Below are 24,103 nucleotides of genomic sequence, written 5' to 3'. Positions count from 1 at the left end.
AAAAGGCAAAACAGAGCAAAGATTTGTAAGTATGCATTTTGGAGTCAAAAAATTACTAACCTATGTCAACTAAAATAAGCTAGACATACACTGAAGTTTTGCAATTTAATAGACTGCTTTTACAGGACAGGTAAACAAAACTTTAAGTTCTTGAGTTGTTCCACATTAACTCCGTTCCCCTCCCCAGTTCTCCCACTTTCATCCCTCCAAAAAAGAAAAGAAATCACAAAAAAAGATCACAAATTGCTTTGAAAAAACTTCAGCAATCAATGAATTATTACCATTTTTCTTCTTTTGGTACTGTTTCTCTTACACAATTGGCTATTTTCATTGCAGTTTCGGTATTTTTATTCCAGAGACAAATAATTTTCGTACCACTTTTGTTATTCTCTGATGGTTTGCGGGTTACTGTTAAGTGTGTAGCAGGGCCATTTGCATTCAGGAGCATGTTATTAACCACCCTGCATAATGCTATCTAAAGCACAATTTTATTCTCCACCTTATCTTCAGGGGAGTTTCTAAGGCTGAAGAAACCTTTTTTAAGCCCTAACACAACAAAGAAAAATAAAATGTACTTCCTCTATTGAAATCATTGATGTGTAAGAAGTTATAAAAAATGGTATGTCAGAGAGAAATGTAAAAGTTATCAATTTAATTTTGGAGGATGGCTCTGCAGTCACCAAGATGATCAGAATATTCTGCTTTAAGGTATTCCTATGAGACTTGCCAAAAACATCTTTTTTAACTCAGCATCAACAAGAACTGGTAACAAAAACATTTGCTACTTATTCTCCAATCAGAGCTAACTGGGTCTCTACATGAAAGTCTACTTGGAAATGAAATTAAATTTTGTTTTAACATTTAAGTGATTGCAAAATGAATTTCCAAAGCTATTTCCTATGCTTTTAGTCCTCACTTGCCATGTGAAACAGTAAAACTTGTAAACCATAAAGCTTACTCAGTTTTCATTTCACTTCTGAACCCTTAGCAGGAAAATGCCATTAAAGTAAAGCGAAATGAGCCAATTTTCTGTTCATGAATTCTCCAGTGAATAATCAAGGTTAGTCTAAATGAAGAACCAAATAAAAGTGGCCCCAGTGTTCAAATTAGAATTGTAACGCATTTCAACTAGAAAAATATCTATTTCAGCAGGGAAAAAAAATGAAATGAATGGCTGTGTACTTCCATCCAGGGATACTGCATACTGCTGTATAGTGCATGCTTCCCACAACTCTAGGGGGCGCCTTTAATGTTGTAGTCTATGTGAATAGCATCACCTGAAATTGTGCCATGAACACCCTGCACACCTGTGCAGTCACATGTGATGGGAAATTGTGCAGTGCACACCCTGTGCACCTGCGCAGCCACATGTGATGGGAAATTGTGCAGTGCACACCCTGTGCAGCCACATATGATGGCACTGTATCAATGTATGCAAAGTCATTGATTCCAGTAAATTTCAATCATATTTTGAAGAATTTTACTATCCCAAACACCAATTCAAACTCATTTTGAGTTATCATATGTGAATATGTCTTGTCAGGGTTGCTTATAGCTGTTATAACACTCTGAGAAGAGTCTTGAAAGCTGCCCTGTAGTTTGAGGGCTAACTCAATGAATAAAGCAGCAGCAAGAAGTCCCAGTGGCTGCCCTCCTGATGTCACTTGCAGGGGACTCAGTTGTCCTCTGAAGTCCTTTCCCTTTACAAAAGCCCTAGACCAAATGGAGTCCCCCTCACCACGGGAATTTACTACCCCTGCTGAAGGAAAGATTCTATAAGTCCAAGAGAGCAAGTCAGTCTTCAAAGTACTCAGTAATCCATTATTTTAGAAGATTTCACTCATCCCTCTTCCCGATGTGCCTTTCAACACAATATGAGATTTTCAACTTCAAATCCAGCCTTCCACGTCATCATAACTATACATTTGTCTTGCAGGAAGGTGGAACCTACTCTATTTCACAATTCACATTCACTGATTTGATTTATAATCTTTAAATATTTGGATATAACTATGTGGGTCTTCATTTGCAGTAGGGTGGCCAACCATCCCAGACTGCCAGGAACTAAGAGGATTCCTTACAAGTTTTAAAACGGGGACACTCCCAGCCACATCCTTTCCATCTGCCCAGGACTGAGGGCTTTTTCTGGTTCTGGGGCTTTCACTCCTTAGCCTGGGAGGAGTTGGCCACTGATTTATTCTCAGGCCCCCACAGACCCCCCCGCATGTGAGAGAAGGGCCTGTGGTCACCATCGCTTTTACACCTACAGCTCCATAAGAAAGTGACAAGACCGAGGATTCAGAGCCAGATTTATCTCAGCCACACATTTAAACGGCCTCAGTGACTATGAATGACATACAGGTTTAATCTGCCACATTGCAGAACAGGAACATCCAAACACACTACGCACACGAAGCCCCTAGGAAGATCCAAGAACATCACATCTATTCACTGTAACGAATGTTAGGTATGGAAAAATGGGATTTGGGGTCCAATCGTAAATAAAGACGTTAGCCCATAATCTAAAAAATAGGCCAGGGCCGGGGGTGGTGACTCATCTGTAATCCCAACACTTTGGGAGGCCGAGGCAGGCGGATCATCTTAGCTCAGGAGTTCAAGACCAGCCTGGGCAACATGGGGAAACCTCATCTGTATTAAAAATACAAAAATTAGCGAGGCATGGTGGCGCATGCCTGTAGTCCCAGCTATTCTGGAGGCTGAGGCACGAGAATCGCTTGAACCCGGGAGGCGGTGGTTGCAGTGAGCTGAGATCACACCACTGCACTCCAGCCTGGGCAACAAAGTGAGATTCTGACTCAAAAATAAATAAATAATTTAATTTAATTTAATAAAAAATAGGTCAGTTTCCATCCAGTCTTATGACTCATATCAGTGCATGCCTTTCCTACCAAGTTCACCAGCAAAACCATTAGGCCATATCTAAACTTTGTGAAAAGCACTATTTTTTCCTAACTTCATCCTCCCAGATGTATGACAAGTACTGTCACTTTACTTTTGTCCACAATAGCCAAATTTAGTGTAAGATCATGAAACTCGCAGAAAGACAATGTGAGACAAACTATAACAGAGTTGCTTTTATTTCTCCCAAGCATACTGCACTACGTCTGACAAGGGTCTACTCACCACAACAAATAAACACCTCTCAGTATACAAAGGTTTAGTTAGACCGGCACGTGAGAGGATAGAGACCTAATGTTTATGAAAAGTGAGGGTCACATTACTACAGCTGACCCCAGCTCATCAAGTATTTTGCTTCCAGCAACTTCCTAGTTTAGCAAAACCTCCCATGATATTTACACTCCAACAGTAAGGTAATTATTAACATCATTTTAAATGCTGACAGAAAAAATATATCACTTTCTTTTTAGACTTCTGGCAATGGTCAGATGTTGAAAATGTCTTGCCATTTTTAAGTCTAATTTCTAAATGGTTCCTTCATTACATACTGTTGCACACTGTTATATGCTAAAGTTAGGAAGCCCTGTTGGAGATATTCAGGACTAAAAGGTCACTGAGGAAAGACAAACACTAGCTATGAGAAAACAATCCAAGAAGAAGAGAATTAATGAAAGACAAAGAAGCTGTATCTGACTTGAGCCATGCCCCTGAAAGTGAGGTTTTGAAAGGGTTATTACGATTCCCTGAGTGCTATCCTAGTAGCGCTCATCAAATCAGAAATCTCAGATTTAGGTAGCAAGAAGTAGCATCAAGCCTTAAATCTTCATGTTGGGAGACAGTGGAATAAAATATTGAAATCCAGGAACTCTATTCAACCCACTGGAGTTCCAAACAAGCAGCAGACTGTCTATGATCCCCACAGCTCACTGGGATGTAAGCTGCAACTCCTCCTCAGCTGAAAGAGGTTGAAGGCCAAGTACCAATGTCTGCAGATCTGATGGTCAAATCCTGTTTTCTGAAGAATGTGTTGAGCATCCTAAGGTGCCATACTCACCTTTACTTTGTTCTTGACCTAAGGAATGTTGTCAAGAATTACCGAAAGTGAGTAGCCAGTCCACGGTACAGCCTGAAGTGCCCCAAGTGGGACTACTGAAGATGGAGAGAGACGGATGGGGGGGAAGGCTGAAAAACTGCCTGTTGGATACCATGCTTACTAGCTGGGTACAGGTTCAGTCACATCCCCATCCTCAGCATCACATAATAGACCCACGTAACAAACCTGCACATGCACCCCCTGATTCTAAAATACAAGTTGAAAAAAAGAGTAAAAGAAGGATAGCAACTGTATCACAGCCACAGTCGCACTCCTGACAAAGCTTCCCAGGGAGCCAGTGAGGTCTGCACCTCCAAGAGGCAGATGAGCCCTGAGGGCATTTGGTCTTCCACACATCAAAGATGGAATCACTTTCTTCTTTCCCCAACAGCATCAAACCCAAGCACTGCACCATCCTCCTAATTCCATGCAAAATAACCTAAAATAGGACCTTTTTATTTCCATCTTCTAAACTCACTTATAGCTCATGAATAATCTTATGACTTTATGTAAATCTTGATGAAAGAGAAAACATCTTTATGACATTTCAACTGTTAAGACTCTACAGTTAAAGGAAAAACAGGTTTGTTGGATAAAAAAAATATATTGTGGGAAGAGAGGTAGCCTGACAGTAGGGTTCATTTTCCATTCTGCTAACAAGATAAAAAATAATGGGGAGGCCAGGAAGACACATCTGTTTCCTTCCTTTAAACTTTTAGTCTCCCTCTAATGCTCTACCAAAAGAAAAAGAGAGAGAGAAAGACTTTTCTATCCATTCTATTTGCAGACTCTATTTAATGTGATCATGTAATCCTGAAAAATATTTCAAAGAATTCCACATGATAAGGCAATTACAAAAGATTTGTTCTATTCAAATAAACTGTCCTTGCTTTGCCGACAGTATTTTCTCACTCATGGGGGGATCAGCCTTTTGATTTTCAGGTTCTTCTCCTCTTCTGTTTCAGAAGGGCAGGCTGAACTCAGCGCCTGAAATTGGCATTGCAATATCTGGTTTCCTTTCTGGCTGAACCACTCATTTGCTATATAGCAGTGGGAGTCTCCACTTTTTCTGTAACAATGGAGTCTTCTATAAGACAGGAGAGGATAATAGCATTGGCTCTGGCAATTCCTCAGGAGCTTTGGGAAGCATAATTAACTAACATTAGTACTCCTGAGGTATAAGGAGCTATTTAAGTATAAATCTTAATTATCATTATTCTGAATGTATGGCCAAATCATTCTCTTCTCAGTTATTTAAGGCAGAAAAGCAGACATAACTTTCTCTCCTTCACCTCCAGGACAAGAAATAGGTCCTGACAAAAGACCAAAGGAACAAATAGTATAAAGCCAGGAGAGCTTTATTTAATGCGTAACATTTGGAGAAATTTCCTCTCCCCTCGTTCTTTAGACTAAGTACACCAAATCTAAATCCACCAGTGTGGGGCATTCTAAGTGCCGCAGAGAGCTCTAGTTCATCCAGATGTCATGAATCTTTCGATAAAACAGCACGGAAGGAGAAGCTGTGGGAAAAGCTCTTCCAATATTTATAGTTTGTTCCTGACGTGCATTTCGCATAGGAGACAGGAGCTCCCGAATTAGGAAGCGCAAGTCACTGACTCCCACTGCTTGTGTGAATGAGCATTCTTGAGCTGTGACATTCTTCCTGAATGAGTGGGCCATACAGACACTCTTTATGTACTGCCTAAAGAATGGCAAGCTTTAAAACGAGGGTATTTTATCATCTGGTGCTCTGGTTAGGTTTGTTCCAAGCCAAAGGGTTAAATCACTTGGGTAATGATTCTGAACAGAATCTACTTTGCATCAACATGATGTTCACATTTATAGGACTATCTGGCCTTCAAAATTGTTGCAACTTGGGCTATCTGATCAGAAAATGCTAACAAAGGCTCCAGGTTTCTTCCTCACAACAAATCATAAGTGATCTCTCTGCCATTAATTTCTGCCTCAAATTCTACTCAAAAAGAAACCTTCATCACTTCTAATCTCCACTCAGTCTCCATGTACACTTTCTGGTTCATGAAGGGATTTTTATATGTAGGATTGAATTTCAATGACTGACATACAGTGGATCAATTTCATCTTAGACAAGTCTTTCTTTTTGGCTGGTAAGCTAAATAGGATACATGAGAACTTTTGAAGATTCCTCAGATAACCCCACCCTGTGTGTGTGTACGTGCCTGCAACTGCTGTCTCTACTTTTTATTCACTCTCCCTAGCCTTCTTAAGCCACATATTGAATTCATCCAACTTTATGCCAAAACCAATTAAAGGGCATCTCTGTGCACCATCTATTCTATATTTGTATTGTTATTACTATTTGATATCCTCAGGGAAAGTCAGTGAGGTCATCTTGATGGATGCCTGACCAGTTCTTCCAGTGGCCCCTCCAGCTTCTGCAGGGCATCCTCACTAAGCAAAGTATGATCCATGGACCAGCAGTACTGGCATCATCGGGGAGCTTGTTAGAAATACATTAGTTTGGCCCATTTTCAAATCCATTGAATCATAATCTTCATTTTAACAGGGTCCCCAGGAGTTTGGTATGTGCATTAAAGTTCGAGAAGCCCTGATTTAACAACTCACTGAGAAGTTTTACCAGAGTCAAAAGGTCTCAGTGAGCATGAAGGACGACAATTTTTATTTTTATTTCTTTTTATTTTTCATAGACACGGGGTCTCACTTTGTTGACCAGACTGGCCTGGAACTCCCAGCCTCAAGGGATCCACCGCACTCAGCAAAAAAATGACAATTTTTTTAATGAAACACAAAGTAATAGCCAGGTACCTAAATATTGGAGTCAGGGTATCTTTGACCATAGCTACAAAAAAGGAGAAATGACAGGAGATTGGTTTTGTCCCCAACAGCACATTTCTAGGCTACATTCCAAATGAAAAGGAGAAGGGGGAAAAGAGCTTAGACAGCAGAAAGATCTAAGACTGACCCACCCTCTGAAAGGTGGGTCAAATTTTTGACTTAATTTTCTCCTTAAAGGGCTATATTAGCCTGTTTGCATGCTGCTAATAAAGACATACGCAGGACTGGGTAATTTATAAAGGAAAGAGGTTTAATTGACCCATAGTTCCATATGGCTGGGGAGGCCTCACAATCATGGCAGAAAGTGAAGGGGAAGCAAGACACGTCTTACATGGCAGCAGGCAAGAGTGTGTGCAGGGGAACTTCCTTTCATCAAACCATCAGATCTCATAAGACTTATTCACTGTCATGAGAACAGCACAGGAAAAATCCACCCCATGATTCAATTACCTCCCATTAGGTCCCTCCCACCACACGTGGAAATCTTGGGAGCTACAATTCAAGATGAGATTTGTGTGGGGACATAGCCAAATCATATCAAGGGCCAAGTCTAGAAAGCTCAGGTAGTAAAATGATAGAGTCTCAAGATCCTTTTTCTGGGCAAGCCCATGCTTCTGAATAAGGAAGGGCAGAGTTAGTCTGAGATAAAAGCATTTCTGGGTAGAAAGCTGCTCCCTAAAGGCTACAGGGCATAAACACAAAGGGAGGTGGGGAATGTTCGCCTCCTTTATCATATTCTCAATGCCTACCTAAGGAGAAGATAAATAACACTGAGCACCTGCCTATCAAGTGTCAGGCACTGCATCAGCACTTCAGATATGCTCAGCCTCAAGGCGGCAACCTTCTAAGCTGGGGCTGACACATGACAGGCAGATGCCCTCTACTTGGGGCTAGAACCCTACACTTTATGGAGAAGGAAAGTCACACTTCACACTCCAAGGTGTTAAGAAAATTGCTCAAAGAAGCAAAGATCATGGAGGATGGAACTCAGATCTGTGACTGAATCAGATCTGAGTTCAAAACCCAAACCCTTCCCACTGCACCAAAGCTGCTCTTTAAATAATATGGAAAGTGGAGGCTAACTATGCTCAGGATTCCAAGTTCAAACATCAGATCTGAATGAGTCATTTGAATTGAGAATAAGTGAAAGTTTATCTCATTAGAAGTAAAATCTTAGAGGTTCCACCTATTCCATTTAATAGTCTCTGTTCCCTGGCTTCCACAAGAAAGAAGATTTAAAGAGGTGTCTTTGTCCTTCATTGCCTATATTTTCTGCATACCTTCATCTGGGTCCTGCCTAATATCAAGGCAGGGACATCCCTGGGAATGAGAAGCTGATCTCTTACAACCAGAATAAAGGCAACCTCAAAGAGGAACAGGGGACAGGAATAAGCAGCCAAGTGTTTCTCCACCTTTTATATTTTATGGTTGGCTAGGGTGTCTTTTGTTATATGGGCAAGAGGCTGTGTTTTACTCCCACCATCCTGCACCCCACCCCTGCCACCTTCCTAAGAGGTAGGGTCTACGTTGTCTCAAGTGTTACAACTCGCTGCAAGGGGTAGCCCAGGACCCTCTGTTTCTCATACCTCCAAAGACAGCTGGCACATTGTTCAAAATCCCTAGATTCTAGCATAACAGGATGTTAAGTGAGACTCTTCCTGCCTCAGTAACTTATACCAAAGTGATGTGAGGCACTCAGAGGCAGAAATCACAAAGGAACTGGCTGAGAACTGGACCCATGTCCTTGGAAATGTCTGATTCACCTTGAGAGTGTAAGATATCCCCGGAAGGAGAGAACAAGGAAGGATTTATAAAGAAGTTTCTTTAGGGAAGTGCTGCTCTGACACCGCCCCACCAAGGGGCTTCCACGGAACCACTCTGAGAGTTGAACTATGTTCTCTGCAAACGGATGGCTCAGAGGACAAGGCCTGACCCTTGCCAGAGAAGGTGAAAGAAACCTGCAGCCATGGGGTATAGGTGGCATTTGGCTTGACCTGTACACCTAGGGGACAAGAGACTATGAGTGTCCCCTGCAGTCCAGAGGCAGCACAGGAGAAAGTCTTTGTGGGGAGTCAGGTCCTGCTGAGGGACCCCAACAACACAAAGTACTTTCCTGGAGTTAGGAGTTGCTTGTGCCAGCTGGAGCAGAGGCACATTTGTTCATGTCATGGGAAATACAGAGAGAGAAATCTCCAAGAGCCCACAAAGGTATCCAGGAAAGAAAGTCGGCACATCAGCATTGAACATTCCCAGGTTCCAAGAGCACAAAGCCACTAGTGAGCCAACTTCCCTGTCATCTCCTTCTCTACCCCCTTTCACCTGGGCAGCAGGGACACTGAAACCTCAACAAACTCCATCCCTGACCCCATACTGCCAGCCTGAACTTGGGGAGGACAGGAGACTGGCCACGAGCTCAAATCCAGAGTTTTCACTTCTAGCTCAGGTGGGACATGCCATTTCTCAATTGAGATTCTATCTGCAGCTGAAAATAACCAAAGGATTGTTTGTCACTCAATCAAAAGCAGAAAAATGTTACACAGCTCAGAGTTCTCCTCCAGTCAGTGAGGCTCACTCCTGGTTGCTCATTAGAATCACTAGGGACCTTAAAAACAAAAAAAGCCAAAGCCCAACTCTCATCCCAGAGCCACGGAATCTGAGTTGCTAAAGCTAGGCCCCAGGAATGTGTATTTAAAAATGTAATCAAACAAAATACTGACAAAAAGTCTCCAGTTGATTCAAATGTGCAACAAGGGGCAGGAAGCTACTGTTCTGGGAACCAGGGAAGATCTCTCCTACTGAATCGATTTTAAAGACATGATGGAAAACAAAAGTAACATAAAACTCCTGTAGTCTGATTGTCACAAGTTGTGCTCTTCAGTGTGCTGGAAGAGAAACATCATGGTTTTCTAGATTTCATTTTGAAGCTGAAAGTTTGCATTTTATGCCTTAAACACAATCCCAAACTAACCAGAGCTAAGTTCAATTCTTAAATGTGGGACCCAAAGTGATCGATTTAGTATCTGGAGTCTGGGAAGGTCTTTTCTCTTTCTCAGTTACTAGCCAGGCTACCAGTGATTAACAGATGGGGAAGGGCGCTGGCTTGGTGTCTGGGGTCCTGCTGACATCTGAAGATCTGCTAGCACCTGTCCTTCCACATTAGCCTGCTGGCTGGGGAAATGGCAGAGTCTGCAAGGCCCAGCACTCTCAAGAGACATTACACAGGGATCTTGGTTTGCTGGGCCGCTCTCTTTTAATGCCTGCCTCACATCCTCACACGCTGTGACTGGCACCACCTTGGACTGGGCTGCCGCTGTCTTGAGGTCGAACTTCCCCATCCTTCCTCCAAGTAGATAACAGGGTGTCTGCCACCTCGTCTAGTGTCTGCATCCCAAGCGGAAGTAAAGGTTATGAGGACTGTCATTACATCCAATTGGTCCATTCCTCTTCACCAATTTTTGTTTTGGAGACTTTTGGTTTATTTATGCTTCAGTTTCTTTCAATAGTCTTTATTCTCTCTTTTCAAAAACAAGTTCCTAAGCAAAATGACCATCCCATGGAAATCTTAGTTCTTTTTTAAAAATTATATTTTATGTTTTATTTTTGACACAGGATCTGGCTCTGTCACCCAGGCTGGAGTGCAGTAGCACGATCACGGCTCACTGCAACCTCCGCCTCCCAGGCTCAAGCAATCCTCTGACCTCAGCCTCCCGCGCAGCTGGGACTACAGGCACACACACCACATCCAGCTAATTCTTGTATTTTTTTTGTAGAGAAGGGGTTTTGCCATGTTGCTTAGGCTGGTCTTGAACTCCTGAGCTCAAGCGATCTGCCCACTTCAGCTTCCCAAAGTTCTGGGATTACAAACATGAGCCAGCGCACCCGAGCAGAAATCTGCTCTAAGCTGAATGAGGTGCACATACGCTAAGCGACACCAGAGATGTCACATTAATTATGGCTTTGTATGGAAATGCAGCTAGCTTCACAGTGAGCCCAGGCTGCCTGCTTCCTTGTAAGCCGGGAAACTTCCAATATAACAAATAAAAAAAGGGAAGGGGGGGATCTTACCAAAACAACTGGGAGAAAGTAGCTGAAATTTCTTATAAAAAATATTTGTGAGAGCTAAACTTCTTCATCAATTATCATATGATAATAGTAGAAATATTAATGGAATATAAAGCCAAACTTGACCTGCTGTTGTTAACTTGGAAAGTACTTTAGACAAGCAGGGAATTTTTTTTTTTTTTTTTTTTTTTTTTTTTTTTTTTTTTTGCTATTTGTTTATTTTTCTTTAGTTTTAAAGGAGGTTAATAGAGAAAGGAAGCAATTCTAAGAAAGGTCATTGTCTGTGTGCTATGGTTGTGAGTCTCATAAATACCCACAACGATTCTATTTCCCAAGCCAAGTGGGGTCAATCTCTAATCGGTCACACTGGTTTATGGCCCACTAGGGCCATTTATATCCACTGTCACCCTGGGCCAAGTCTCCTTCATTTCCACTTTCATTTATTACTCCTTGATAGCTGACACTTAAGTAAATACTTAAAGAGAACAAAAAAACGGGCTTTTCTGAAAGCAGTTATTAATATTTTAAGGACCTAATAAATTCATGAACAAGAAGATGGAAAGAAAGAAGGGGAGGAAACATATTTATAAAATTTAGCCTAAGTTGTATTTTTTATAAATAATTATTTCTTTTAAAGGGAATGTTTGAGAAACACCAAGTTATTCTTATACCAGAAAACAATTCTTCCCCATCACAAGCTAAGTTAAAACTAACAGAAATGATCAATGAAAATGAGGCCACATGGATAAGAAGAGTTCAGCTCTACCAAATATCAGCACCATATAGAAATGTTCAAAAGGAAAGACATCAAAATCCTTTCCAAAACAGAAGCTACTGGCTTTACACCGACAGTACTGTGCATTGATATCAAAAGACTCAGACCACTTCTGACAGCTTTTCACTGCAGACCTTCACTCTGAATCAAGTTTTGCCCCCAAGAGTTTCAAAGGGCCACTGGTGAAATTCAAATAAGTCTGAAGTTCAGTTATTAGCAATGTACCAAAATTAGTTTCTCATTTGTGACAAATGTACCACAGTAATGTAAGATATTAACAATGGTGGGGGAGGTGATAAGTCTGTGAATGCTCTATACTATCTTTGCAACTTTTCTACAGATCTAAAATTATTCAGAAATAAAAAGTTTATGTAAGAACAAGCAAAAAGCTACTGTCCTAAATCAGTGTCTCTGGATTTAACTGTGAAGCTGTTATTCCCTCAAACATGACTTCCTGCACACTGCAAGCTAGAGATTTACTACAGCAACCACAGCCAAGCAGCTAAACTCTCAATTAAGAGGAAGATTTAATGGAAAAGACAGCAACAGCCAGGGGTGTCTGGGTATTGCATCCAAATATTGCTTGTTTTATGTGCTCCTGAAGGGCTACTGTTTATAAATCAAACACATATTCCAAATCATATTTTGAATATACTAAGCAAGCTTGTGCATTTAAAAAGAGGTCTAGTGAAGAGCAAAATAATAGGAACTTATCATGTAATGAGAAGGACTGCATTCTTGTTTATTGTTTTGCAGAGATGGCTTTGCATGGATCATCTTTGCTGGTGGGGGGGCCCTGGGAGCCACACAGGTACATGCAGCCCAAGCAGCCCCTGCCTTACAAGTCTCCCCAGGGTTCTATTTTCCCTTCTCTCCACCAAGTCATCTTTGCATGACTTTGACTGACTCAGAGTTACTCTGATGAGGAACTCTATTCATGTACAGCTCCCAACATCCAAACACAGGCCTTGGCCACCACATTGGTAGCAAGCATTTGGGCAATGAGACTGAGTAGGTAAGAACACTCCACTGAAGGACAGCATCTGAAGCAGGTAAATGCATGACACTTGTCCCACTGTTCCTGAAGATCACACTGACACGCTCCTGCTGTGCCCAGAGTAGACCCCTGATGCTAGCCATCCTTTCCGCAGTCCTAGCCTTTGGCCAGAGAGGCACTATTACCACTGCTAGGAAAACAGCTCCGGAGCCAATAAAAGAATCACTCAGCTCAGTCAGCCCGGGTAAGCAAAACAGTCCGAGACACTAATTTCTCATCCATGGATGAGAAACCAGAATTCTCCTTTTTGAATTAGGTAAGAGGCTAGAAAATAAATCTTAAATGCATCACGAGCCAACCATACACAGTTCCTGCGCTTGCGGTTTTGCCTGGGTTTTGCCATTGTGGGTACAAAATCTCATTAAACACTTGCAACAATGATGGAAATAATAATAATAACCCTTTTCTCATAAGATACCCAAGCATCCTGGAGTAGTTATTAATCCAGTGTGTATCAGATAACTGTTCAAAATTATTAATTTCCTCATCACCTTCTTGGGAGGAGTACAACTCCCTGCCCCTTAACTTGGCTTTGGCCCTGTGACTTGCTTTGGCCAATGGCAGATAAGCTGAAGAGACAGTCCAGTGCACCAGCCCTGAATCTAGGCCTTAGGAAGCCTCACATCGTTGCCGTTGTCCTCTTTCACTCCACTCTTATCATAACAGGCACATCTCCTATGTAGCTGCTGCTTCATGACCCGGAATTCCACAATAAATACATGCAAAATAAAGCCACTCCGCTGACCTATGGATCCATGAGCAACACTAAATAATGGAGTTTTAAGCCACTAGGTTGGGGGATGGTTTATTGTATACATGATTTTGTCAATAGGTGAATGATAGACTTTATCTTCTCCCCACATACAAAAGTGTCAGTTACTCACCATCGTCAATTCCAGGCCAGCCCATGAAGTGAGCAGAAATCTGTTTCTCATCCTTCCCATACTCATTCTTGGCTATTAGAGTGTAGTCCCCATTGTTCATGTGAGTGGGATTATCCAGCTGGAGGCAGCCGTGGTACTCCGTGTGATTGGTAACATGTATTTTAGTACAGATGTATTTGGACTCATTCAATATTGCCCCGTTATAGAACCACTGAAGCGCTGGTTTGGGGTTGCCTTTCACAGTGAATGGAATGCACCAGTGGTGGTCTGAGGTTGGAGATTCGAGAAATGTGATAGTTGGTGCAACTAAATTGAAAAAGAGAGAGTTAATAGCATCAGAAAGCTCAGAATTCTCCCCATCTCGAGATGTCTGTGTCATTGATAGGGAATTTTACTCAACCATTGTTTGGCTTAGAAAAACACATCATCAGAAACTCTGGAATCCATCAGTATTTTGTATCATCATCAGGGTGGATGTAACTCCCTAAAGAGAGCTTCAGAGAGACTCCTTTCTCTGTTCTACTTAAGACCCCTGCATTACAGTCATTTCTCAAATCTATTCAGTGTAAGTGAAAACCAGCTCCAAACAGATCCAAGAGATTTCTGACAGTGGAAAGAGTTCATTTGAAGTTGACTTTGGTTTCTAATATCTGTATCTTGATATTATACAGATTCATCACCAAAAAAACTCAAAATAATAAAATAATGAATACTTTCTGATAGCACTTCTTTCCTAAATAACAAAAATGACTTTTAAAATTTTACCTGAAGCCCTGATCTCACATAACTTCGAAAACAGGTCAAACTGATCAATGCAATAAATGTTGCTGCTGATGATGAATTATTATAAATATAACAAATCAACATTTATTACTGATTGTCAATAGTAAATACTCTTTGAAAGTATCATTTCATGATAGTGTTGTCCATTTTTGCTAGGATCCTAGATGCCAATGTTTAGATCGTTTAAATGTTTGGGGTCCAATCTAAGCCTGGACAGAGTAGCGATTATTTCAACTTTAGATATAAAGCACTTTATGCTTTGGGGAAACAAACATTATCAAGTAGAATCTTTAAACAGAGTACTTATCCTAAGTAAGGGTATTTAAAATCCTTCATCTGTTCATTTTCATGTAGTCTGACTTTGGTAATTACAAAATCAAGGACTGGAAAAGACCTTTGAGATCTAATAGCATCATTTTTTCAGATGAAGAAACCAAAGTGCAATGAGGTTAAGTGAGCTCATCAAGGTTACTGAGCAAGGCAGATCTGGAATAAGAATCTTGAATCCTGATGTTTAATCCAGTGGCCCTTCCCTCTCAGGCACTGCTTCTTGACTGTATGTGTTCATCAAACAAGAGGAGAAAAAAATCTAAGGTATTGTAGCCAGGCAACAGACAAGCCCTCTGAGTGGGGTCTCTGCACTGGTTATCTTGGTTGTTAATATTTTTTGTTTGTTTGTTTTTGTTTTTTTAGACAGAGTCTCACTCTGTCACCCAGGCTGGAGTGCAGTGGCGCGATCACAGCTTACTGCAACCTCTGCCTCCCAGGTTCAAGCGATTCTCATGCCTCAGCCTTCCGAGTAGCTTGGATTACAAGCGCCTGCCATTGTGACCGGCTAATATTAGTATTTCTAGTAGAGACGGGGTTTCATCATGTTGCCCAGGCTGGTCTTGAACTCCTGATCTCAAGTGATCCACCCGCCTCGGCCTCCCAAAGTGCTGGGATTCCAGGCGTGAGCCACCACACCCAGCCAGTTGTTAATATTATTTATAATTTATTGCTTCTGCTCTTTGTCTAAACTATGACAGATAAGGTCAATTTTTCAGAGCCTAGTGACCATACAGATATTAACCTGAAACTGAGAAAAAAACTCAAGTTTGGATATTTTTAATAGAAAGCAGGTAATCTGATATTACCCCCTTACTTGTATTCAGGTAAATCCTCCCACAGTACTACCTAGGAAGAAGCAAAGCTGATAAAAGGACCCAATTCACTTTCATAATTTACGGAAAGATTTCCAGTTACCAGTGACATTCCTCTCAACTGAGCACCTGTGCAGCTGAACTCTGCACATGTATGTTGTGACTATGTCCCTCACTCTGAGAAATGTGATATTACTAAATTTAAATGGGCAAAGTTTAATTGTTTGCTTTACCAAATATCTCTCACAGGCCTCCTTAAAATAGTCTTTGGAAAACAAAAGTTTTTAATATGTGACTTCATCTATAAAAATTCAATTAAAATATAATTTGGGGAGACCCTATATATATACTATACATATGCATATATATATACATAATATATATATAATATATATAATATACATATATATATATATTACACAAAATAAGGTCCATGCATGTGTAGATACACACACTCGTAGACCTGTGCTATAAACCAACCACTACAAGGACCACAGTGGGGCAGGGGCCACACTTACCTTCCTCCCACCAGCCCAGGTCCCCACACCCAGGGCCCATCATTCCTTCCACCATGCTCAAATGAATTTTGGGTTAGGTGCTGATTTAAGGACATACAGTTGAAAGTGCTTGCATATGTTTGGAGATAACATTGACTTCAGGCTTCTGAGTGGGTCAAAATGATGAGAAATTATGAGTTTAGTACCCACTGGGCATAGTGATTGTATTAACAATGATAAAGGACTACAGCTGATGATTTCAATCATTCACTCCAGCAATCGCACACTGAATGTGTGCTATGAGCGAGTGTTAACCAGCATATTGATACCAGCTATGGCCATGGGTCTACACGTGTGTAAGTCAGACACACACTTACACACATGCACGTTCATGTTTTTCTCATCCAAATTCTAATCCAAATAGAGTAAAACCTCTTTAATTTATACTGTGCCAGCTCAGAATTTACAATGACGTGAAGTGTCTATATAGTTTTTACTGAATATACACCTTCATGCTAAAAGCCATAATTTGGAATTTCAAAATGTATATTGTATTAGTTACAATACTGAAAAACAATGTACTTATGTTTAATTAAAAAGAAGGATATCTTTGAACTTAGATTCAATGTATACAGAAATTTAAAACAATAATAATAAAAGTTTTCTACAGGTGATAATAATTTTCAGTAATTTAAGTAGGACTAATCCTACCTTCTCACAGAAACTTGATAACAAAAGAATGAGGTTTTATTTTATCAACAGTACAATTAGGCATTTGTGAACAGCTAGTAAATACTTTAGGTATCATAACTTTAAAGCATCATATTGCTTTTATAGAGGAAGAAAGTTTTAGAAACTGATTTATGAAAATTTAAGCTAAAACACTAACCAGAGGGAGCAACCAGCCCAAAATATATTCTATCAGAAAAAAGACAGAGGAAGGCACAAAATGACAAGCTCAAAATCGAAAAAGAAGCTTAAAAGAAAAATCATGCATGAGCAAGAGTTATTAAGCAGAAATTGAACAAGTAAAAGAGGCTGATAATGTTTCTTAATTGAGTATGCACAAAACACTGCATATACTTTTTTTTTTAACAAATTTAAGCAGCACCCAGAGTGCCCCAGCAACAAACGTAGGTACGTCCATGATCATTTGCCATTAAAAACACATGCCAGTCTGATTACGTACAATGCACAGTGAGGTTGACAGAATCTTGATCTTCTCCTACAAGATTTTCCGCCACACAAGAGATCTGCTTCCCACTGTCATCGGATGAAATGTTAGTTATCCTTAAGGAGCCCTGTGTGTGGCTTGTTTCATTCTACAAATGAATTAACAGACAAAAATAACCACAATTAGGATTGATCCCAAAGTGACAAGATTTGGGGTTTCTTCCCCTAACTAGAGAAAATACGTATATATAGCATTAGAAAAGCTTCTCTGCCTGAACTGGGCTCAGGCGAAGAAGTAAATCAGAAGTTATTCTATTTCTCTAGGTTTCAATTGCTAAGTGCGTGAGGTTGACTTGATCCCTGAATTCCCTCCAAGCGAGAAGACCACAGGGAAAGTCACTCGCTTTGTTCAGGATGATACAAAGAGCTCACTAGGGATATAAAGACTCCTCGCTCTCTTAGGTATGCATAACTAAAATGCAAGCCTGCATTGGTCTTTGTTAATTAAGAATAAGTAGAAAGCGAATGTACATCAAAAACTCTTTGTAAATTTCTATATGTAGCCTTATAAAATATCAAATGATCATCACTAGGTTTAATACATTCTCGCATTCTGAAACACTCTTGTCTCTCTATTAAGACACAGCCAAACACAAGCCTTACCATATGTTTGGAAACCAGATTACCAACATCCCAATACATATTAGGAACCGGATCGCCTGCCACACTACAGGATAATGTGATAGACTTTCCTTCCTCCACAGTGAGGTTAGGTGCGGCCAGATTTGCAGATGGCAAACCTATGGAAAAAGAAAAGTAAACAGAGGCATATGCAAATAGTTAAATGCAGTATCAAAATAAAAGCAATAAATTGAAAACTGTTTATGCTTTAAAAATCAATCTTTAATTGCTTTTTGAGACTGATTTATGTTGATCTGAAAAAGTGCTACTTTGATCAGCTTCATAGATCTAACATAAACCAAAAAAAGCTATAATTAGATTTCAAAATAAATTATGCACATTTCTTAGAGCATTATTGCCGAATAACCTTTTATTTCAAGAACACTAGTATAAAGAACTGTCTTCCACCTCTTTTCCTGTTCTACAGTTACTAATCCAGTTTTTGCACATAAACAGAGATTGTACATAAGGACTGACATTGTGTCTTTTATTTCCTCCTGTCTCCTACCCCCCATTTTTTACTAATGCTCAAGAACACAAAAGGGTGAGATGCACCTATTTTGTTTTTGCAAAAATCTGTTTTTTGCTTTAAGTAACTCTCATAAATCTAACCCTCTACCAGACACAGATTTTGAAAGACTCATTCTATTGAAGAAAATGTAGTTTCAAAGCATTTTTCAAAGGCAGGCAGTTTGAACTACTGCAGTGTTAGAAAGTTTCAAAGTTATATAAATCATAGTTAAATATTATAGGTAAAATTGCTATCTTATTTGGAATATAATGAAAATGGGTTGGACTCATTTCAGTGAAAAGTTCTTTTTATTGGAAAGACTCTGAGAATGTATTTATCAGATGAAACTTTGAACCTCATAAACATTTTTAATAGTCCAGCAAAGCATCATTTTTATACTTTTATATTTCAAAAGCTATGTGTAATTTTAGGGATGCTGCTATCACTTCATGAAATTATCACACCAACTGAATGTGGACACTGCTTTAAACTGCATAAGAATCATGGTAATTTTTATACATAGGCATGTCTTAGACCTGCTAGGACCTGCTAGTGGAGCCCGTCCCTGTCTTGGTGTCAGGAACTCTGCTTGGGACTATAGTCACCCGACAGCTATGTCTTGCAGAACTATGATACATCATTAACTCAGATCAGAACCTGGAGGTCAAAGAAGGTGATTCATTTTCAACAGCCGTTAAATTGCAATTAACCCACCCACCTGGCAATATCTGACCCTTCATCTTCACATTATTATGGATAAACCTTTCTCTTATCATGTATTCTTACCGGCAAAGCCATCTTTCTTTATTAGTGAAATCAGACTGGAATAAGATTTGTACAGTCTATATCTCATGGTTATCCCCCCACTGGGAGAGGATTCCCCAATAAGATCTGGCTTTCAGGGGCTAGTGAGACCCCCTTCCAAACTCTTCCTTCCCGTAAGCATCCAATAGAGACCAATTTACATCTTTCATGGGGTTTCCAAAAAAAAAAAGCCCCTAATAGCCAGAGTTATACAGGGCAATGAAATATATAACAATGATTAACAGAGAGTGTAATACAAGCCCCACACCCTAAACCTGGCACATACTAACTTTGTGGCCTTAGATGAGTCTGTTGTTTTTCTCAATGTGTTTTCTTCACAACTTCTATGACAATTAAGCTGTTCAGTTTATTATAGAGCATGTCAAGGCAAAATAGAAGAAATGGGCTTACTTAGTGAAAACTCTCCTTGAAGTCAATGGCATAATCTGGGTGACTTTTAAAAATATGTATATACTTAATTTTGTTTTTCAAAAATCAAATATTTAGTCACAAGAGTTGATAATTCTATAAAACTTACGAAAAAGATTCAAGCTACTGTGTGTGAAAAACAGTAGTCCCACCTTACCCATGTGGCACTATTTCCTGTTCCCTGAGGCACCCATTTCCTCTCTTTTAACTTCTTCTTTTGGTATTGCTCTGCTCATCACTAAGTATCATTCTTTATTGCTACTTGTTGGTTTTCCTGTTTTGGCAGTATCTATTGACCTCCCACTGTGGAAGATGAAATATAGGCTCGCTTACACACAGAATGCCAGCCCTCCCCATGGCCCCCACCACATTCAACATACTCTGTCTTCACATTTTTTCATGTGCTGTAATTGTCTCAATGGAGACATAAAGATTATTATGAGTATGTGGCCGGGTGCGGTGGCTCACGCCTGTAATCCCAGCACTTTGGGAGGCCGAGGTGGGTGGATCACGAGGTCAGGAGATGGAGACCAGCCTAAACAACATAGTGAAACCCCATCTCTACTAAAAAATACAAAAAATTAGCCGTGCGTGGTGGCGGGTGCCTGTAATCCCAGCTACTTGGGAGGCTGAGGCAGGAGAATTGCTTGAACCCGGGAGGCGGAGCTTGCAGTGAGCCAAGCTCGCGCCATTGCACTTCAGCCTGGGCAACAGTGCAAGACTCCATCTCAAAAAAAAAAAAAAAAGATTATTATGAGTATTATGAGTATGCAAGCCTTACTAACACCAGAAGCATCTAATATGCAATACTTACTTTATTTCATCAAATTTAAAATGGTATTAATTACAGGTTGCAACACTGTTATATGTACCACTATGAAAGGAAAAAAATGTGCCAATATAACTATAACACATGCTTTCTTACCACTTAGAACTATTGTTTGGAGGTTGGACCTTATAGATAGTCCATTTAATTCTCTAATCCTTTCCTATTTTCCAACTTTTCATTTATTTGCTCTATTTGCAAGGAGTTTTTTTAGATTAACCTTTAAAGCCCCCTTTTAAGGTTGTTCATTCCTCTGTCATATTTTTTATTCCCAAAGCCCTTCTTTTGTTCCTGAATGTTCTTTTTTTGTAGCACCCTCTTCTTGTTCCATGGATGCAATATCTCTTACGATTTCTATGATATATTTATAATCATTTCTTGAATTTTTTTTTCTCTATATCAGCTCTGTTTTTCGCATTTTTTTTCCTCTCTTTCTCTCTTTGGTGTTTTTGTGTTTATCTTTCAATTATAAGCTTTCCTCAATTATGTCTGGCTGTTCATACATCTTTAAGAATGGGGTACTAGAAACATTGCACAAATTTATGAATTGTCAGCTTCATTGTAAGACAATATTATTGGCCTATTTACTAGGTACCACCTGATGTCAGGATCATGAAATCATTTTGAGGAAGGGGGTGGTCAAATTATTCAAATAATGCTCTTCCAATTTCCTGCTTGGAGGAGAAAGAGGTCTGGAAATATTAATATTCAGTATGTAAATCCATTATATTCCCTATGGTTCCCATGGCCTCACTCTATCTGTAGTTTCTCAGAACCTTTGTTTTATCCACTTTAGAGAATTAAGCCTCCGGTTTTCTGCTGAGGCAGGAGAGGTGCAGTCACCTGGGCTTAGCCGACTTTCAACCAATACAGTGTTTGGTGTTACCTGTACTCTCACACTCTAAGCATTGTAGTAGTTCTGCCATATAAACCAAGTTTCCCCTTGGCTTTCTCCATTGTCAACTGGGTAACCAGTATTCTCACCCTTTAAGTCAGTTACTACTCATCCATCTGCTTTTTCAGCTTGCAAGTGTTTCTGCTTTGTTGACTCTCCCTCTCCCCCTTTTTTTTTTTTTTTTTTGAGATAGTCTTGCTCTGTCAACCAGGCTGGAGTGCAGTGGCACAATCTCTGCTCACTGCAACCTCCGCCTCCTGAGTTCAAGTGATTCTTGTGCCTCAGCCTCCTGAGTAGCTGGGATTATGGGCACACACCACCACGCCTGACTAATTTTTTGTATTTTTGGTAGAGATGCGGTTTCGCCACATTGCCCAGGCTGGTCTCAAACTCCTGAGCTCAGGCACTCGACCCGCCTCAGCCTCCCAAAGTGCAAGGATTATAGGTATGAGCCACCGTGCCCAGCCGACTCTTCCACTTTCTATATTTATAGATTTATCTGCTGACTCTGGGGTGACCATCAGAGTCAAGGCCTGTCATGGTGCTTGTTCTCAAGGTATGACCCCCTCCATAGCCAGACCCCACTGATGAAGCCTAAAGACACCCACCTTGGCATTTCAAGTACAAACCCATGGGATGAATTTCCTACCTTTATAAATGTATCTAATAGTTTGGAAATTCTGAGGAGAGAAAGGTTAAAATAAAGAGATTCTCAGTAGGAAATGTTATGTCATAATGTTAATTTTTCCTATAAAATCTAATGTGGGTTTTTTTTTCAAACTTAAGCTTACATAATTAACAGCTCTAAAAGCATTTAATTATTGTAATACTAATATTATCATTTATTGGGCATTCACTGAACCAGATATTCTTGCCTAGTACCTTGTTTTACCTCATCCTTAGAACCAATCTTGAAGATAAGTATTTTGCCCTCATTTAATTAATGAAGTATATGAGTTTTGGAAAAGTCAAATACATTATTCAACATTGTCCGAGTATATATAGACCTAGAATTTGAACTCAAAGGTCAGGGTCTTCACCACTACCTCCCGAGCTGTACATATCCATTTCATCACGGACCATAAATACCACTGATAAAGTGGTATTTATGATTCCTTGATAAAGGAATTATTTCATTTAAAAATAATTACGTGTCTATTCTGTAGAAAAGTGAGTCTCCTTTATTTATAGAGAAATTGTATCACCCTGTCATCGCAGTTTCCAAAGGAATCTGAGCAAAATTGGCCAAGTCTTGATCTTTTAAATGTAAAGTCTTCCACAAATAAGTAAGCATCTGACTCACGTTAATTCTACGGCGTTAATATGCTGGCCAAAGATTCAATAATGGAAAAAACAATCTGTACTTGAAATATCACTTGAGGTTTAATTAGCACAATAAAAATGAATTGGGAAGTATGAATAGCCAAGGCGGGATCAACCATTTGCCAGGCACTACTTCTTGGCTTAACAAGATTTGAAATCGGCACAAGTACACAGCAAAGCCCAGCAACGTTTCCAAGAGCTGCTAGCTCTACTGTAAAAGGATTCTGACTCTAAGCCCTACAGCTGTCTTCCTTTGCACTCTGGGGAACCTCGCTGGAGATCGGAGATGACCAGCTTCCCAGGCAGACAGATACCTCTGCGTAAATGTCTCTTGATCTGGATTCCTTCAGGAAGGATGTACTGGCCTGTAGACCTCAGCAGAAAATCATCAACCAGGCAGTGAAAATGTTGACTTTCTTTACACCAAAGCTTCCCAAAGCTTTTCTTTACACCAAAGCTTACACACAAAGTTGTGTGTATGAATCACCAGGGTATCTTGTTAAAGATGTAGCTTCTTTTCCAACATGTCTGAGTTGGGGCTTAAGAATTTGCATTTCTAGCAAACTCTCTGTTCCACAGAACACACTTGGAAGGACAGGGATTTAGACCATAAGTGTCGGGCAATTGTTCAAAGGGCTTTTGTTCCTACAACTATTATTCTTAAATCTGATATGGACCTGAGTTGTCCATCAAATTTTCCCCAAAGTGTGTCTTATAGAACTCTAATTTATTGAGATTCTAGAGGGAAAAAAATCCAAGATTACAAAAAAAAAAAGGAAGAAGGAAGAAGAAGAGGAAGAAGAGGAAGGGGAAGAGGAAGAAGAAGAAGGAGAAGGAGAAGGAGGCTCTGTAAGAAGCTCTGGATGTTCACAATGCACATTAGAAAATTAAAAGTTCCGAGAACTCCTGCTATGAAGAAATCCATTTGAATTCCATTGATCTTACATTCCCCAAGCAGATTTGAGTACATAGTCAGTTCTTTGATTGTAATGTTTGTTGTGGCTTTATTTTCATTTCAAGCGATTTGACAAAATATAAGATATACATATATTTAAATTCAGATGTAAAATACATTTAAATCTAACTATTCTTGTTGATGATAGTAATAGCTATTATTTATTGGGTACTTAGTATGTGCTAGACTCTGTTTTAAATATTTTCCATTTATCACCTTATCAATCATCCTAAAAATCCTAGAAAGTAGGTGCCATTAATATTTCTATTTCCAGATGAAGAAGTTAAGGCTATCAAGTATTATGACTAAATAGCTAGTCAGTGGGGTTGGCCCTGGCCCACATCTGTCTGTCCAGGGCCTTAACCAGAGCATTCTGGCTGCCTCCTTTGCTGGGATCTTCCATGTCTCTGCTTCCACCTATTAGTGCATACTTCTTGAGAGTTGACCAAATTGACTAGG

The 24,103-nt window shown here is 39.9% G+C and overlaps 1 protein-coding gene across 19 annotated transcripts in view; it reads right to left on the bottom strand.

The window, feature by feature from the left end:
* Positions 1 to 24,103, bottom strand: part of NTRK2 (neurotrophic receptor tyrosine kinase 2) — a 358,350-nt gene that overhangs the window by 284,495 nt on the left and 49,752 nt on the right. For all 19 annotated transcript variants that reach the window (XM_031014296.3, XM_031014298.3, XM_055350885.2 and 16 more), the window contains 3 exons: positions 17,884 to 18,020; positions 17,237 to 17,369; positions 13,626 to 13,931 (listed from right to left, as the gene is read on the bottom strand). In XM_031014296.3, coding sequence (XP_030870156.1) covers positions 13,626 to 13,931; positions 17,237 to 17,369; positions 17,884 to 18,020 — 576 coding nt within the window. The remainder of the gene's footprint in view (positions 1 to 13,625; positions 13,932 to 17,236; positions 17,370 to 17,883; positions 18,021 to 24,103) is intronic.

The sequence above is a fragment of the Gorilla gorilla genome, chromosome 13 (genome assembly GCF_029281585.2).
Source record: "Gorilla gorilla gorilla isolate KB3781 chromosome 13, NHGRI_mGorGor1-v2.1_pri, whole genome shotgun sequence".
In the NCBI taxonomy this organism is placed as follows: Eukaryota; Metazoa; Chordata; class Mammalia; order Primates; family Hominidae; genus Gorilla; species Gorilla gorilla.
Note: the sequence above shows the minus strand (reverse complement) of the source record. Positions and strands in the feature narration are given on the sequence as shown.